This window comes from Notothenia rossii (genome assembly GCF_949606895.1).
Source record: "Notothenia rossii genome assembly, chromosome: 6".
Taxonomy (NCBI): Eukaryota; Metazoa; Chordata; class Actinopteri; order Perciformes; family Nototheniidae; genus Notothenia; species Notothenia rossii.
In genome coordinates this window covers 80535421-80549528 of record NC_136909.1, presented here as the reverse complement: position 1 = coordinate 80549528, position 14108 = coordinate 80535421, and the positions used below count along the sequence as shown (strand labels likewise).

The 14108-nt window shown below is 39.6% G+C and overlaps 1 protein-coding gene across 2 annotated transcripts in view; it reads right to left on the bottom strand.

The window, feature by feature from the left end:
* anapc1 (anaphase promoting complex subunit 1) overlaps positions 1-13679 on the bottom strand; it is a 66670-nt gene extending 52991 nt beyond the window's left edge. For both annotated transcript variants that reach the window (XM_079688781.1, XM_079688782.1), the window contains exons 1-15: positions 13498-13679; positions 12307-12546; positions 8373-8537; positions 7422-7464; positions 7198-7295; positions 6439-6515; positions 6217-6290; positions 5952-6097; positions 5715-5872; positions 5343-5477; positions 4742-4960; positions 3940-4035; positions 3620-3710; positions 2113-2178; positions 847-984 (exon numbers count right to left, since the gene is read on the bottom strand). In XM_079688781.1, coding sequence (XP_079544907.1) covers positions 847-984; positions 2113-2178; positions 3620-3710; positions 3940-4035; positions 4742-4960; positions 5343-5477; positions 5715-5872; positions 5952-6097; positions 6217-6290; positions 6439-6515; positions 7198-7295; positions 7422-7464; positions 8373-8537; positions 12307-12522 — 1722 coding nt within the window. In that variant the 5' untranslated portion in view covers positions 12523-12546; positions 13498-13679. The remainder of the gene's footprint in view (positions 1-846; positions 985-2112; positions 2179-3619; positions 3711-3939; positions 4036-4741; positions 4961-5342; positions 5478-5714; positions 5873-5951; positions 6098-6216; positions 6291-6438; positions 6516-7197; positions 7296-7421; positions 7465-8372; positions 8538-12306; positions 12547-13497) is intronic.
* Positions 13680-14108: the final 429 nt, after the last annotated feature.

Genomic DNA, 14108 nt, shown 5'->3' with positions numbered 1-14108 from the left:
CACCTGAAATGAGTAATTGCTTTTTTATGGAAAAGATAACGTATATTTTGAAAAGGAAAAATGAAACCTTTGATAGGGTTTGGGGCTCGTTTTCTCAACTGTTAGGGAATGTTAATGTGTCAAACATGCTAAGAAATAACAATGGGAATCCATGAGAGCCATCTGGTTGATAGGACAAGTAAAGTACAATTGTATTTGTTTTGAAATTATGTCCTGTCTTGTCTTTGTCTTTTTTTATCCTCTGGAGCAGAGAGAGGAGCTGTGGATTATTGTTATTGATATCGTACAGTAACAAAGTATTTGTCCATTACGGGAAATGAAATGAAATGATCGTTTAGAGGCGATTACACAGAGCCGTTGGACCCCCCAGAGCGTTTCGTTTGCAAATCTATCCACCTTGGGACCCTTTATCGTTTGTGGGGTCCGTTTCTATCGTTTTGTTACGGCCTTGTGTAAATGAAAGGGCTTACGCAAGAGAAACTATGTGGATCCAACCCGTTTTGTTCTCGTGTAAACGGGGTCTGAAACATGCACATAGATTGGATAAATAACATAGGCGTTTAGTTTATTTAATAAAAGAGCACATGTTCAATGTGAAAAGTGACCGTAGATAGATTACTTCAGATGCAATTTGGTGCTATTTTTTTATTTATTTTTTAAATAAAACACCTTGAATTTCAGGCGGGGCGCGAGGCTCCGTTGGCAGGGCGCAGCGCCCCGCCAAGACAATGGTAGGGGAAACACCGGTAAGGTATGGCGTGTCTTGTAACTATGTTGTTTAAAAGAATGAAAAATGAATAAACATGTAAATATATTAAAGATCACTTTGTTTACAAGACATAGTACCTCATCCAGTCTTTGGAGGTGCCTGCTACCAGCATTAGTCGGCGTGCTAACGTTGTCCATCGCTGAGCTGAAGTGAGACACGTGGTTGGTCAGGCTGAAGGTGGGCGACAGGAGGCCGGGGACGAACACCTTACTGACCTAAAGGACAGCAATACAGGAAGGTTATATATTTAATAATACACATGCATTCACTACAATAAGCAGAAATGTCCTTGCATTTTGTATCTAAAGTATGTTAAACCTGCTGTATTTAACTGTTATTACCGGTAATAATAATAATAATTAGGGATGCTCGGATCAATCGGCCGCCGATCGTTATCGGACGATATTCACTCTCGGCCGATCAGGAGAGCCGATCACATGGCGTAAAATCATAGACTGTATATATACAGCATATGCCACACATAACCGCTGTGACGGACCGGTGAGCGGCGCAAAACACACACTTCAAGTTAGACACACTTAGCTATTTTATCTACCTCTGGAACAAGCTAAACTAGTTGTCGGGTCACTCATTACTGGATCAGTGAGCTGCATGAGACGATACTGACAGGCTGTCAGGAGAGAGAGGGAGAGAGAGAGGGAGAGAGGAAAAGAGAGAGGCTTCCGCTCATTTCTCCCGTGTTATTATCCAAAGTTAATGTAAACTTGAATAATGTACTTCATTTGAATGTAATAATTATGTTTGTTGTTTGTGGAAGCGCCAGTGAATGAGCCCCATTAACTGAGTTTTAAACATCACTTTAAATGGAAGATCCCCATAGGCCCCGCCCACTCGATCGGATCGGTATCGGACCATACTGATTCCGGCGATCGGCCCCAAAATGTGCGATCGGAGCATCCCTAATTAATAATAATAAATGTTATCTGTATCAGAATCAGAATCCCTTTATTAGTCCCATAGAGGGGAAATGTACGTAGATACAGCATTCAAAAGTATTAAAGTTTAAAAAGAAAAAAGTTATGATATAATAAAAAATATATGCACAAAGCAGCCCAAAGTGCTTTACAGAAAACATAAGAACAATATTAAAATAAATACAGAACAAGATAAAACATCTAAAGCGATCCTAATGAAATTCCCTTGAATTAAAGCTGACAAGACATTAAAATAAGTTAAAATAAAACAATTTTAAAAATAAAATTAAAACATGGACAATGATACTAGTGAGAATTGGATATTAACTCAAATTAAAAGCCATATTAAAAATAAGTTTTTTTTTCCTTTTAAACATGACGTCGTGTCTGGGTTTTGATATTTCTCACCCTGGTGATTCCTGTGTAGAGAACCAGACTGCCACAGGCCTCCAGCACCAGCATGGCATCGATATTCTGAGGAGAAAAGATTTTTTGTGTCAAAAATTTTCATTTAAGTCACTTAGGCTACTCAAAGACAAAGTTAAGATATTTAAATGCTTGTTTTGTCTGTCCAGATGTTCAATACCTAAAGATATTTAAAGGTCACCTATCATGCTATTTTTAGGCAATAGCCTCATAGTCTCAGATATATACAAATATATAAAAAAAATGTCTGCTCAAAATAGCAAACAGATCACCCATTCTAGCCATGCCTCATATCCCTCTATTTCACTTCCTGTTTCAAAAGTTCTGATTTGGGGTATAAAGCTTTAATTAAAAAAAGAAAAATTGATGACAAAAAAAAGGAGGGGGGGGAGCTCATGCGGGACCCGCCAGCTACTGTCTAAACTAAATACTGCCGTGATGAAACGCCATATCATGGATTATCAAGGATTCTTTCTAAAACAGTATGGAGCTCAAAGGCTTTCTCTCTTGCCGGTTATACCACAAGGTGAGTTGCTTTTTATTTCCTGCTTCTTCACACACATGCTCTCCAGTACAGGTTAGCTCTGAGTGTTAGCCCTTTTTGAAAACCTCTTTCTTCTCCTCCATACCCAAATCTCTAAAAACGGGGCTACAACGGAGCTGATCCAGATTTGCGTCCGATATGACGTAATATCGGAAATCAGAAACGTTGCTATCAGAAACAATGCCCGACTGTTTTGGACGTAATATGGTCAGTGTTTACATTAGCATCGCTAACACTCAGAGCTAATCTGTACGGGAGAGCATGTGTGTGAAGAAGCAGGAAGTAAAAAGGAACTCACCTTGTGGTATAACCGGCAAGAGAGAAAGCCTTTGAGCTCCATACTGTTTCAGAAATAATCCTTGATAATCCATGATATGGCGTTTCATCACGGCAGTATTTAGTTTAGACAGTAGCTGCCGGGTCCCGGATGAGCTCAGCCCCCCCTTTTTTTTTATTTAACAATTTATTTTATTTTTTAAAGCTTTATACCCAAATCAGCACTTTTTAAACAGGAAGTGAAATAGAGGGGTATGAGGCATGGCTAGAATGGGTGATCTGTTTGCTATTTTGAGCAAAACACTTCATAGACATGTTTTTTATATATTTGTATATATCTGAGACCTGTGCTATTGCCTAAAAATAGCATGATAGGTCCACTTTAAAAAGTGTTGCAGTGGACTACATTACAAGCTATGTTTTATGTCTCTCCAATCCAATTTAATGCTTACACTAATTTAATTTATGCCTCTATGATGAAGACAGCCTAATACTGAATATTACAGCAGAATAGTTGAACTGGACTGCATTTGATTATACATGAGTACCTAATAAAGTGTACACAATGGGTACAATCACATACTTTACATCTACATCTGTCTTTACTGGGTTTTGTATTATTTATTTGGGAAAAAATAAATATTGTGAAGCTCAGATATTGTACTGTACCTGCAGAGGCTCTGCGTCTTTGGCAGGGATCGTCGTGACAGATGTGAAGATCAGCTGAGACGAATTGTTGCTTTCAAAAAACTTCACACATCTGTGGAAAGAATGAAGAAGAGAATAATGTGTAGGGATGGCATTCAGGATATCCAATAGATTTAGATTTATTTGCCTGACGTTCTACATAAGAGATCGATATTTATTACCTTTACTGTCATAGTTCCCTTCAGGGCCTAAGATTGAGATACTTTCTCTCTGTGTGAGTGAGTGAGTGAGTGAGTGAGTGAGTGAGTGAGTGAGTGAGTGAGTGTGTGTGTGTGTATTACCTCAGCTGCTGGTGAGACTCCACCAGGAAACAGAGGTAGTGGTTCTCACAGAGGTCAGAGGTCAGAAATACTTTAGATGCCTGGCTGCTCATCTCCCTGCAAACACAAACATTAGAAGATATGTGTGAAACAAGATCAGCAACAAAAACAAGAGTTAAACAAATCATATCAAATAAATATATCCCTGCTGTGAGGAGCTCCCATCTGATAAGTGATTAAGAATTTAACTGATTTTTTATTTAATCTGAACAACTTTGATGGTAAAAATGCTAAAGGACAAAATATGATGCTCTTTTTTTCACGATCATTTATATGTCAACAAAAATCCCAGCAACAATTTTGGACATCTTATTTAGAGCGGGAAAAAGGGTTAAATGTGTTTAAATAATTCACTTAACCTGGGTACTACCAAATAAAGAAAACAAGGAGTACCCAATTAAAGCTGAACTGAAATTACTGTAAAAAGAAATCCATTATAATCTTATTTTTCTTCAAAAAAATGATGTATCTGACGAAGAACAACATCTGTTTTTCTGATGAGGATGCCGTGTATGATAGATGGTAAACATTTTCTGGTGTTAACTTGTAAGTCCTAAAAGCTATGTGCCTTAATACTGCCTTAATTAATTGTGTTGCTAAAATAACTAAGAAAAGCTGAAAAAGCTAAGTAGCCTGGTCCTGAACTTGCATGAATAAAAGCCATAACTTAAAAGAACATTATCATAAATCTCTTCATAATTGTCATTAAATTGAACATGTGTCTGCACAAACATGTCATCAGTTTCCATGAGGGTTCGGTTACCTGTAACAACCAGCTGTGACGGTCTCGCTCCACAGCTGCTCGATGCACAGGTCGGGCAAGATGGGCTCCATCTCCGGCACCAGCAGCGTCTCGTTGACCGTGCTGTTGGCAGAGGGCAGCAGGCCGGGGTGCCCCCTGGGGGAATGGGTGTAGAAGGAAGTGTTGAAACGAGCCGCACCAGTAAAGGATGGAGTCGCCATGCCTGGAGGATGGGCCCGGCTGCCAAGAAAGGATGGAGGAGGAGAAAAAGGACATTATCTTGACAACTAGTGGTGTTGAGGAGCATATTGTTTCCTGTATCCTGTTATGTACAATCAGAACATGCACAAGATTCTGCCAATTACAGAAGGCGTTGAAGCAAATTTGTATAGTTGGCAATAGAGTCCATTATTAAAGAAAAAAATTCATCTTTTTAAGATTTGTCTGATGCATATAATGGCATTTAAAAACCATACTCCTCTGTCCATACTGACTTACACATTTTGATCTCCTAACAGTTGTGCTAATAAGGCTTGTTTAGCTTTTACATTCAATGTTCTTAAGGCAATTTTTGAATCAGGCCCTTAAGTCTTGTTACGAGCTTCCCCAAAGTCCAACTCACCTGAGGGCAGCCATGTTGGATATTATCGGGGAGGAGTGAACCCGGGTGTGTATCCCTGGTGAAGAAGACGTTATCATTCTGCTCGGGTGGCCGTGCAGAACGGTGTAGTGGAGAGGAGAGCTGGCAATGGCACAACTAAGAGCAGAAAAATAAGGATGGGATCAGAGATGGTCTTAGTTGTTGTGCTTATTCTTCATGTTTGTACGTCCCTGTGTGCATTTGAATTAAACCGCTGATCGACATTACTGCTAACTTTGCCGTGTTTTGTTTTTAAAAACAGACCTCGTCTCTGTGAAACATTCCTAACAGGAAAGTTAAATATAAATAAATGGACATAACAAGGCCAGACGCCTCACATATTAAAGCGTATACCTTGTTGCTGTTCCTGGGCCAAGCCCGGTCGCCCCACTGCCTCCGGGGGAGTCCAGGCGTGAGATATTACGGAGGTGAGAGGTCAGTAAGGCCGATGCCTTCAGACCCGAAGGAGTGCCAACCGGATCTGCTGTACACCGCAGGACTGAAAATCGCTCCTGATGGAGGTGAGAGGCTCAAGGTTAGACACAGGTAGACTCACTGTGGGATTTTGCAGGTGTGTCTGTGATCACTCACATCCTGTGTGACTTTGCGCAGGGCCCAGACAGAGTGTATTCCCTGTACCGTGTCATAGGAGACAACTATAGAGGGCTGGCAGCAGCTGAACACTATCTTCATGGTGGCATCCGATGCATACTGCACACGGGAGTTTTCAATCAGACCTGAAACAAAACGTATTTCAACTTGAAGAGAAAACCTCTGACACAGACATTGAATATGCGAAACAGATTAAGAGAAAGAGAAAGCGAGAGCGGGAGAGGAATATGTGTTTTTGTCATACCTGTAGGTTTACACACTATTGGTGCAATCTCGTCGAGAGGATGCAGCATGCTGAAGACTGTGGGGAGAGATTCCCTGTAGAGAGAAAACGGGCTCAGTTATTCTGTTACCCTTCAAACCAAGGAGAATGTCTTTAATGTAAACAAATCTGTTCAGGTTTTTGAGATTTGTCTGTGAGACACTTGGATGTGTGTCTACGTGTGTCAGAGTGTATGGTGTGTACCCGGGGAGTTGTGAGTCTGTCGCTGTGTTTTTTCGTTCTAACAAAAGTCCAAACTTTGTCGCCCAGACCTTTGACACCTGGAGGAGAAAGGTGGGGATAGTCAGGGAAGAAATGTGTGCAAACAATTGTAATGTTTGTAAGTAATAAAGACAACATTAAGCTTTATTTTTACGTACAGAAAAAACTAATACAAAAAAAAAACTAAGGAAACATGATTTCCTCCGAGCAGGCCACAAACACTATTTCTGCAACTAACTGGTAAAAATAGATCCATGAATCAAATGATATCTTGTTGCTGTGCAACAGACTATTGAGACCGGAACAAACTCATACTCACAGAGACATAACCATTAAACACACATGCGCACACTCACACAAACATGTTGAATTATCAGAACATATTTGCAAGTGGACAAACACACACTCAATTCTATTCAGCATGTATACAAACACAAGCAGGGATGACACACACACACACACACACACACACACACACACACACACACACACACACACACACACACACACACACACACACACACACACACACACACACACACACACACACACACACACACACACACACACACACACACACACACACACACACACACACACACACACACACACACACACACACACACACACACACACACACACACACACACACACACACACACACACACACACACACACACACACACACACACACACACACGTCTTTAAAGAATGTTTAACAAACATTTCTCTCCAACTCACATGGAAAGGTAGTGGTGAGATGAAATCCTTCCCAGTTATGGTGTGCACGTTGACACAGCTACTCTGGACGATACAGACTGTCTGCTCCACTTCCTCTTCTGCAAAACAACATCAGGATGGTGCATCTTATTTATTAAATTCAAATGAACTGCGGTTGAATTTAACAGATACATTAAAACAACTATTCTCTTTTGAACAACAAAAGCTTTTTAATGATTAATTACCATCTTTCTTGTTGTGAGGAACAGCAAATGTACACCATAAGGCCTGTCAAGAGAATAAAAACTAGTTTCAATATTTTGCTAACATATACCGGTATATATTTATGCATTAGGGCTGTCCCGATTACCATTTTTCGGGCTCCGCGTAGTAATCAGCAGCAAACCGCTTCAACACGTGTATTTCGGTTTATTCACGGCATTCCTTTTGATATTCTACAGTAGCCTATTGTCATTTTATAGTTATTTGTTAATGTATACAACCAAATTTGTGTTCTTTGAAATTGAAAAGGATATCGCATTGTGTTTGTTACTTTCGTTGCAGTTGTGTATGTCTTAAGTGTAATTTGGCTTGGCTTCCTATTTTGTATGGACATGCTTTTATTTTGAAGGAGAGTTAGCGCTGTTGACAGGAAGTTGTTGTTGCTATGGAAACAACGTGACGGAGATTAACGGAGAAAAGTAATATCTACATATAAAGACGGGAAAAGTAAACGATAAAGTTTATGGTTAAGTGTTAGCACCCCGGAAGAGACACAAGCTCTTACGTTGATATTGGAGATTTCAATAAAAATCTATTTGGCAGCCGCAGTGAGCACGGCTGCCAAAAAAAAGAAAAAGAAGAATATCCGAATAACGAAATTGAAACCCGAATAGTACTCCAACGAACGAATATTCGGGTACAGCCCTAATATGCATGTATACAAAAAGCCTCTCATCTCATTCACACACTTTTACTTCTCATTGTATTTTGATCAAAATCTTGTTTTACCTGAATGAAATGTAGCCAACATCTTAATTGCCATCCACATTATCCAGTGAGTCACAAAAACTGTTAATGTAATCGGTCAAAATGACAACTTTCCCGACAGAAATAAACAGTTTCTTGGATCTACTTATAAGTAAGATAAGGGTATAGCTTTGAATACTATCTAAAACCAGCTTTCAGTAACCAACCTGCTGCACCGGGCTGTCGACAGTGAAGGCTTTATAGACGTTGGAGGCTTGTGTCCGGCTGCCCTGGCTCCAGACGACCACAGTTCCTGCTGTGTAGAGCTCCTCTTCAAACTCCACATCTTCCTCCCTGATTCCCTTGCAGCCCTTCCTAAGCTGCCAGCATTCCTGCCAATAACATATATTTATTACATCTACATGACAAGGATGGATTCAAAAACAAATAAAGTTATATATAATATTGTTGGGAGAATACTGAATGTACTCTTCCAATATCAGTGTAGCACATGATAGCAAATGGTGGAGATAGACATATGAAAAGCGAATATTTTCTGACGTGGGTCTAATCTGAACTAAACATTGTATACTTCTTTGAACCAGTATTCCTCCATCTTGTGAGTGTGTAACTCCCTCTCTTGTATATTCATTCAATCTTTATTTCAGACTCAAGGTCCATATCACATACAAAATGACAAGATACACATCAATACAGTAAATAAGATAAACCCAAAACAAATAAAAACAAACAGATACAAAACATAAAATCAGTCCAATCACAGCTAGCCACACATGCTCACTGTCTGTACAGGCTATTGCGCCAATGTCTCCAAATCATGGAAGAGAACCGAGTAGAACTCTTCACAGGGTTAATTAAAATCGAGATAACATGATTGTCAGTCTTCTAGGCGACACATGAATTTGTACATTAACTTTCTTAAAAGGGCTTGACAAGTAGGTACCCCCAAGTTAACAAACAGCTGGCTGGCACTGTGCCATCTTGGTACCCTCAGCAGCAACCGTAAAGCATCACTGTATGCAACTTTTAGTTTTTGTATGCTTCTAGCCTTGTAGTTACTCCACAGGTGAGTCGTGTACAATGGTGTACAGAAAGCTTTAAAAAGTGATACCTTGACATCTACAGAGCACTTGTGAAATGTCCGCATTAATATGTTTGCCTGGGCATACAGTTTGCAGCGTTGTCTATGGATGTCTTTGTCATCTGTAAGATCATCAGAAATATAAATGACCAAGGTACTTCATCTCACTGCACACAAGAAGAATGTTGCCACTGAGAATAAAATGAGGAAATACAGCCTTTTTGTCCTCTTTAATTCGCACAATCATGATGCTACTCAGTGTTTCCCCTAGGTTTACTGCTTTGGGGGGGGCTGCCTGAGCTATATCATATATTTTTTAAATCCTCTGGAGCAGAGAGGAGCTGTGGATTATTGTTATTGATGAATGCATCAGTGTTTCTTAGGGTCATAAACCCTAAACTCACAACTTAAAATGAAAGCGTTTAGTTTATTTAATAAAAGAGCACATGTTCAATGTGAAAAGTGACAATAGATATAGATTAGTTGCAATTTGGTGCTATATATATATTTAAAAAAATTAATTAAAAAAAAAAAATTATAATTATTTTTTTTAAAACACCTTGAATTTCCGGGGGGGCACGGGGCTCCGTTGGCGGGGTGCAGCGCCCCTCCAAGACAATGGTAGGGGAAACACTGCTACTCTTCTTGGCGTTATACTTCATATTAAAATCAATGCCATACTGGGAACAAATCCTCAGAAGCTGTTGTAAGCCTGCACCGCACGGGGAAAAGATGAAATCATCTGCGTACATAAGGTGGTTGACAACAGTAGCACCGATGACACAGAAAGTTTTACACAAGTTTAGTTTCCTAGACAGATCATCCATGTACAGATTAAACAACAAAGGAGATAAAATCCCACCTTGCTTGACCCCATTACCAACATACAAATGTTCAGACACAGTATTGCCCCACTTCACCTGCATAGTCTGATGTGCATACCAGAAGGCTAAGATCCTTATTATGTACTTGGGTACCCCTCTCTGGCACATTTTGTCAAATAATTTGAAATGATTCAGTCTATCAAATGCCCTGGAAGCATCAATAAAACACAGGAACATGGTGGAATTATGGTTTCTATATTTTGCTATAATGTCTTTTAAAGCAAATATACACATCTCTGTGCCATGTTTTCTTTTCAAACCAAACTGGTTGTCAGCTGTGGTAATATACCTTTCCAGCCTATCCAACAGAATTCTAGAGAATGCTAGCTAAAGCAACGGGTCTGTAATTATCAATGCCATTAATCTTCCCAGCGTTATCCTTGATGACTGGCACAAGTAGCACAGATAACGTGGAATCTGGTAAGACACCATGATTAAGGAAACCAGTAAGACACAGATCAAGATGAGGGATCTTACTGGTTTCCTTAATCATGGTGTCTCACAAAGATCCGGGCCACAAGCTTTGTTATTTTCTAGATTCATTATAGTGTTAAAGACTTCCTCTGATCTAACTGTAACGTGTTCAGTGGAGTCAACCTTTTCAACCACAAATGCATCACTCTTAACACAGTTGAACAACTCATGATAGTGTTGTCGCCAGAGTTCCCGTTTGCCGGTAATTACCGGACTATGACCGGTAAAATATGCTGAAGACCGGCAAATCTAAACCTCTCGGGTCAAAATAATTTCCCCTTAACGCAATACCGCATCAGTTGCGCCACTTGTGCCACTTATGTGACAGACAAAAGAGTATGTGACAGACAAGAAGAGTCAATTCTAATGTCTAACACGTAATGTGGAGAAAGAGATGTCCTGTATGGGTTGATTGTGCGTTGATCTGTTGGTAATGCCTCGGGGTTCCGGTGGGCATGTAAACAAATGCATAATGCTGCGCTATACTTTGTGGCCTCACCCAGTTGCATAGCGACGCTTATTGTTAGGTGTCTTTTAATAAGCAGGTAGTCCTATCATTTGCTAGAACTAGCTAGATCTGATCGATATGGACATAAACGCGAATAAAGTCTAATCTGACGGGAGAGAGAGATCAGCTGCTGCTGACGAGTCGACACGCAGCTCTGCATGATCACCTGCAGCGGTGAGTGGAGCAACACACACACACACACACACACACACACTTCAGGTTAGAATATCACACGTAGCTATTTTAATGACCTCTCAAACTACCTAAACTAGTTATAGATATGTTTAGTTTTACCGTCAGGTCACTCATTACTGGATCAGCGAGCTGCATCATACTAGCGGACTGTCAGGAGAGGGAGAGAGCGCTCCGTTTATTATTCCCGTGTTATTGTAAGTTATTGTACACTTTTGAATAATGTAGTTAATCTACTATTATTAGTTTGTTTAATATCAAATCATATCAATTTGTTTTAAAGCTCAATAAATAACAAAGAAGACCTTTGACCGGCACTTTTATAATTTTGTCCGGAAGATTTAAACTTTAACGGACAAGTTGACCGGCGAAAAAATATTCTAACGGGAACTCTGGTTGTCGTCACAGTTCTGCGATGCTGCCTGACCCACACACTCCTTCAATGGAAGACGGTAAGGGAGTCTTACAGCTGTTTATGACTTTGACCTCTTTCCAGAAATCATAGCAACTATTGTTGCGCAGCTTTCTGGCAAGTGAGTCAGCCCTCATTGTGTCCTCGTTTTTTTTAATGAAGCGGACAGCATACTTATATTTGGCATTAGTGGCCTGTTTATGTACAAACAAAGACCCCTGTCTCGGCCTACCTGATTCTGCCCACAATTTAAAAGCATCTCTAGCAGCAGTGTGTCATGTGTGTGTTCATTCCATCCATGTTTTATACTATGGTCCTTTTTCTTACTGTTGTAAAAACCCTTACTTGAGGCATTTAACACATCAATAATAAGATCATATGTAAAACATAGATCTTTAGTATATAAGCATCTGAAGGACACTGTTTAGGAACTAGTTGTACCAAATGCTCTGTATGTGATGACTACTTCCATTATTGAGAGGATTAATAAATACATGTATCCTGTTATTGAAGCTCAATCCGGTGGCGAGTGATATTTTCTAATAAATATATAAATGTATATGTAAAGGACAATTCCATGCAGTCTCACCCTCTCTCTCTCCTGCAGACTGACTTCCTGCAGCGACCCGACCAGGCCGGCGGCGCCATCTGACGACCAGAGCTCGGAGGCAGGCTGGAGCTCTCTGAGCTGCAGGTTGAAGGCGTTTGGATGGTTCCTGCAGTGCTCGCGGCCGAACGGGACAAACGACTGCAATTCCCCTGCTGCGATCATCGTGGCTGTCTCTTCATACACGACTTCCGACATGAGTTCCAGATATCAGCATTATTTCTGGAAATAATGGATAGAAAGGTAAAAGGAAAAATTTTACAAATAAGCACCAAGAGAGTTGAGAGAAAATATGGAGTTCTTCTTTTGCAAAGTCATACCTATACCCAGTGTTATAAAAAGTATTACAAGTGGCAAGACTGTACTGACTTATTATAATGCTATTCTTCAAAAGGTTTAATAGACAGACTAGTAAATGATATGAGTGAGTGACAGCTTGATTTTCATTAAGCTAGAAAATCAGATAACTTGAAAGTAAAATAAAACAAAACATGTCCCAACAAAAATAGCTATGAATTCAGAAAATAAAAAGGCAAAAGGCAAATTTAGACAGCAGTTGTCTGTTATGGTACCAATGTTTCTGATTGTAATTGAGGTGGTTATGGTGTTTCCAGTCAGTATAAACAAATGCATTTTATTTTATTTTAAGAATTAATAACCAAGAATGAATATATTCATCACGCCAACTTTATCATAATGGGCAGATTCAACTATTGGCTTTTTGTGTTGTTTAATTACGTTAGCTTTGGCTTTATTTCTTCATTGCCATATCAGCACATAAACTAAGATGAAACAGTAAGCTTTATGTAAAGTGAGTCAATACATTTAATTATATTGTAAGTAGACACGGTACAAAAAGAATTACAAATGCTTAATAACTACTTTCAATATGATTTATCCTGTTCTATTGATTTTGAAAGGCGCTACATTGTCGTAGCTAGCTGTAGGTTATTAAACCAATATAAACAACAAAATAAAACACAGTACTTGACAGCCCACTTGCAGTACGTTATGTCAAAAAACGTGTTGACAGCTGTGAGTAAGAAGCTAGCTCCAAAGTACTGTCCGGCATTAGCCTGCTAATGCTAAACCCCCAAAGAGTACCATTGTTTTTCTCTATTAGCACGCTAGCTAATATTAGCTTCAGCTAGCATAGAGTTTTAGCTGCTTTACCTGATAGTACGGAATAGTCTGGCTCTTGTCGTTGAGTCCTTTATGTTTCCTGTGTTTGAGTCTTGCGTCAGCACAACGTCGTGAACGGTGTCAACATAAAAAAAACATGAATCAGGTGCCAAACTCTGGATTTGGCTACCGCAGGTTTTCAAATGAGCGCGGACATCTTTGCTGTCCCAACATCCCCTTCCTCCACGAGTCAGCCAATCAGCAGTGAGGAGGAGGGCAGTGGCGCAGCTGATTGGCTGATTTCCTCAGGGCAGTTTCATCTCTTTCCTACCTTATCCTCTCCTTCCAGGGCTGAGGGATGAGGACCTTTATAAATCCATGATGAGGAATTAATTAGATAATAAGAGGTAGCTACATTAAGGAACATTTTTATCATTTCACAAAAAAATGTTCATGTGCAATATCATATCCTTTGCAATATATTGTATATCATATGGTTGGGATTTTGTGACTGTTAAATTAACCTATACATTGTTATTTGTTGTTGCATTGCCCATTTGCTGCTGCAACAAAGCATCATTGCCAGTTGTGGGACTCATAAATGAATATATTTTATTATTTAGGAGACGTTCTTAAAAAAAAAATCTTCCTCTTTGCAGAAG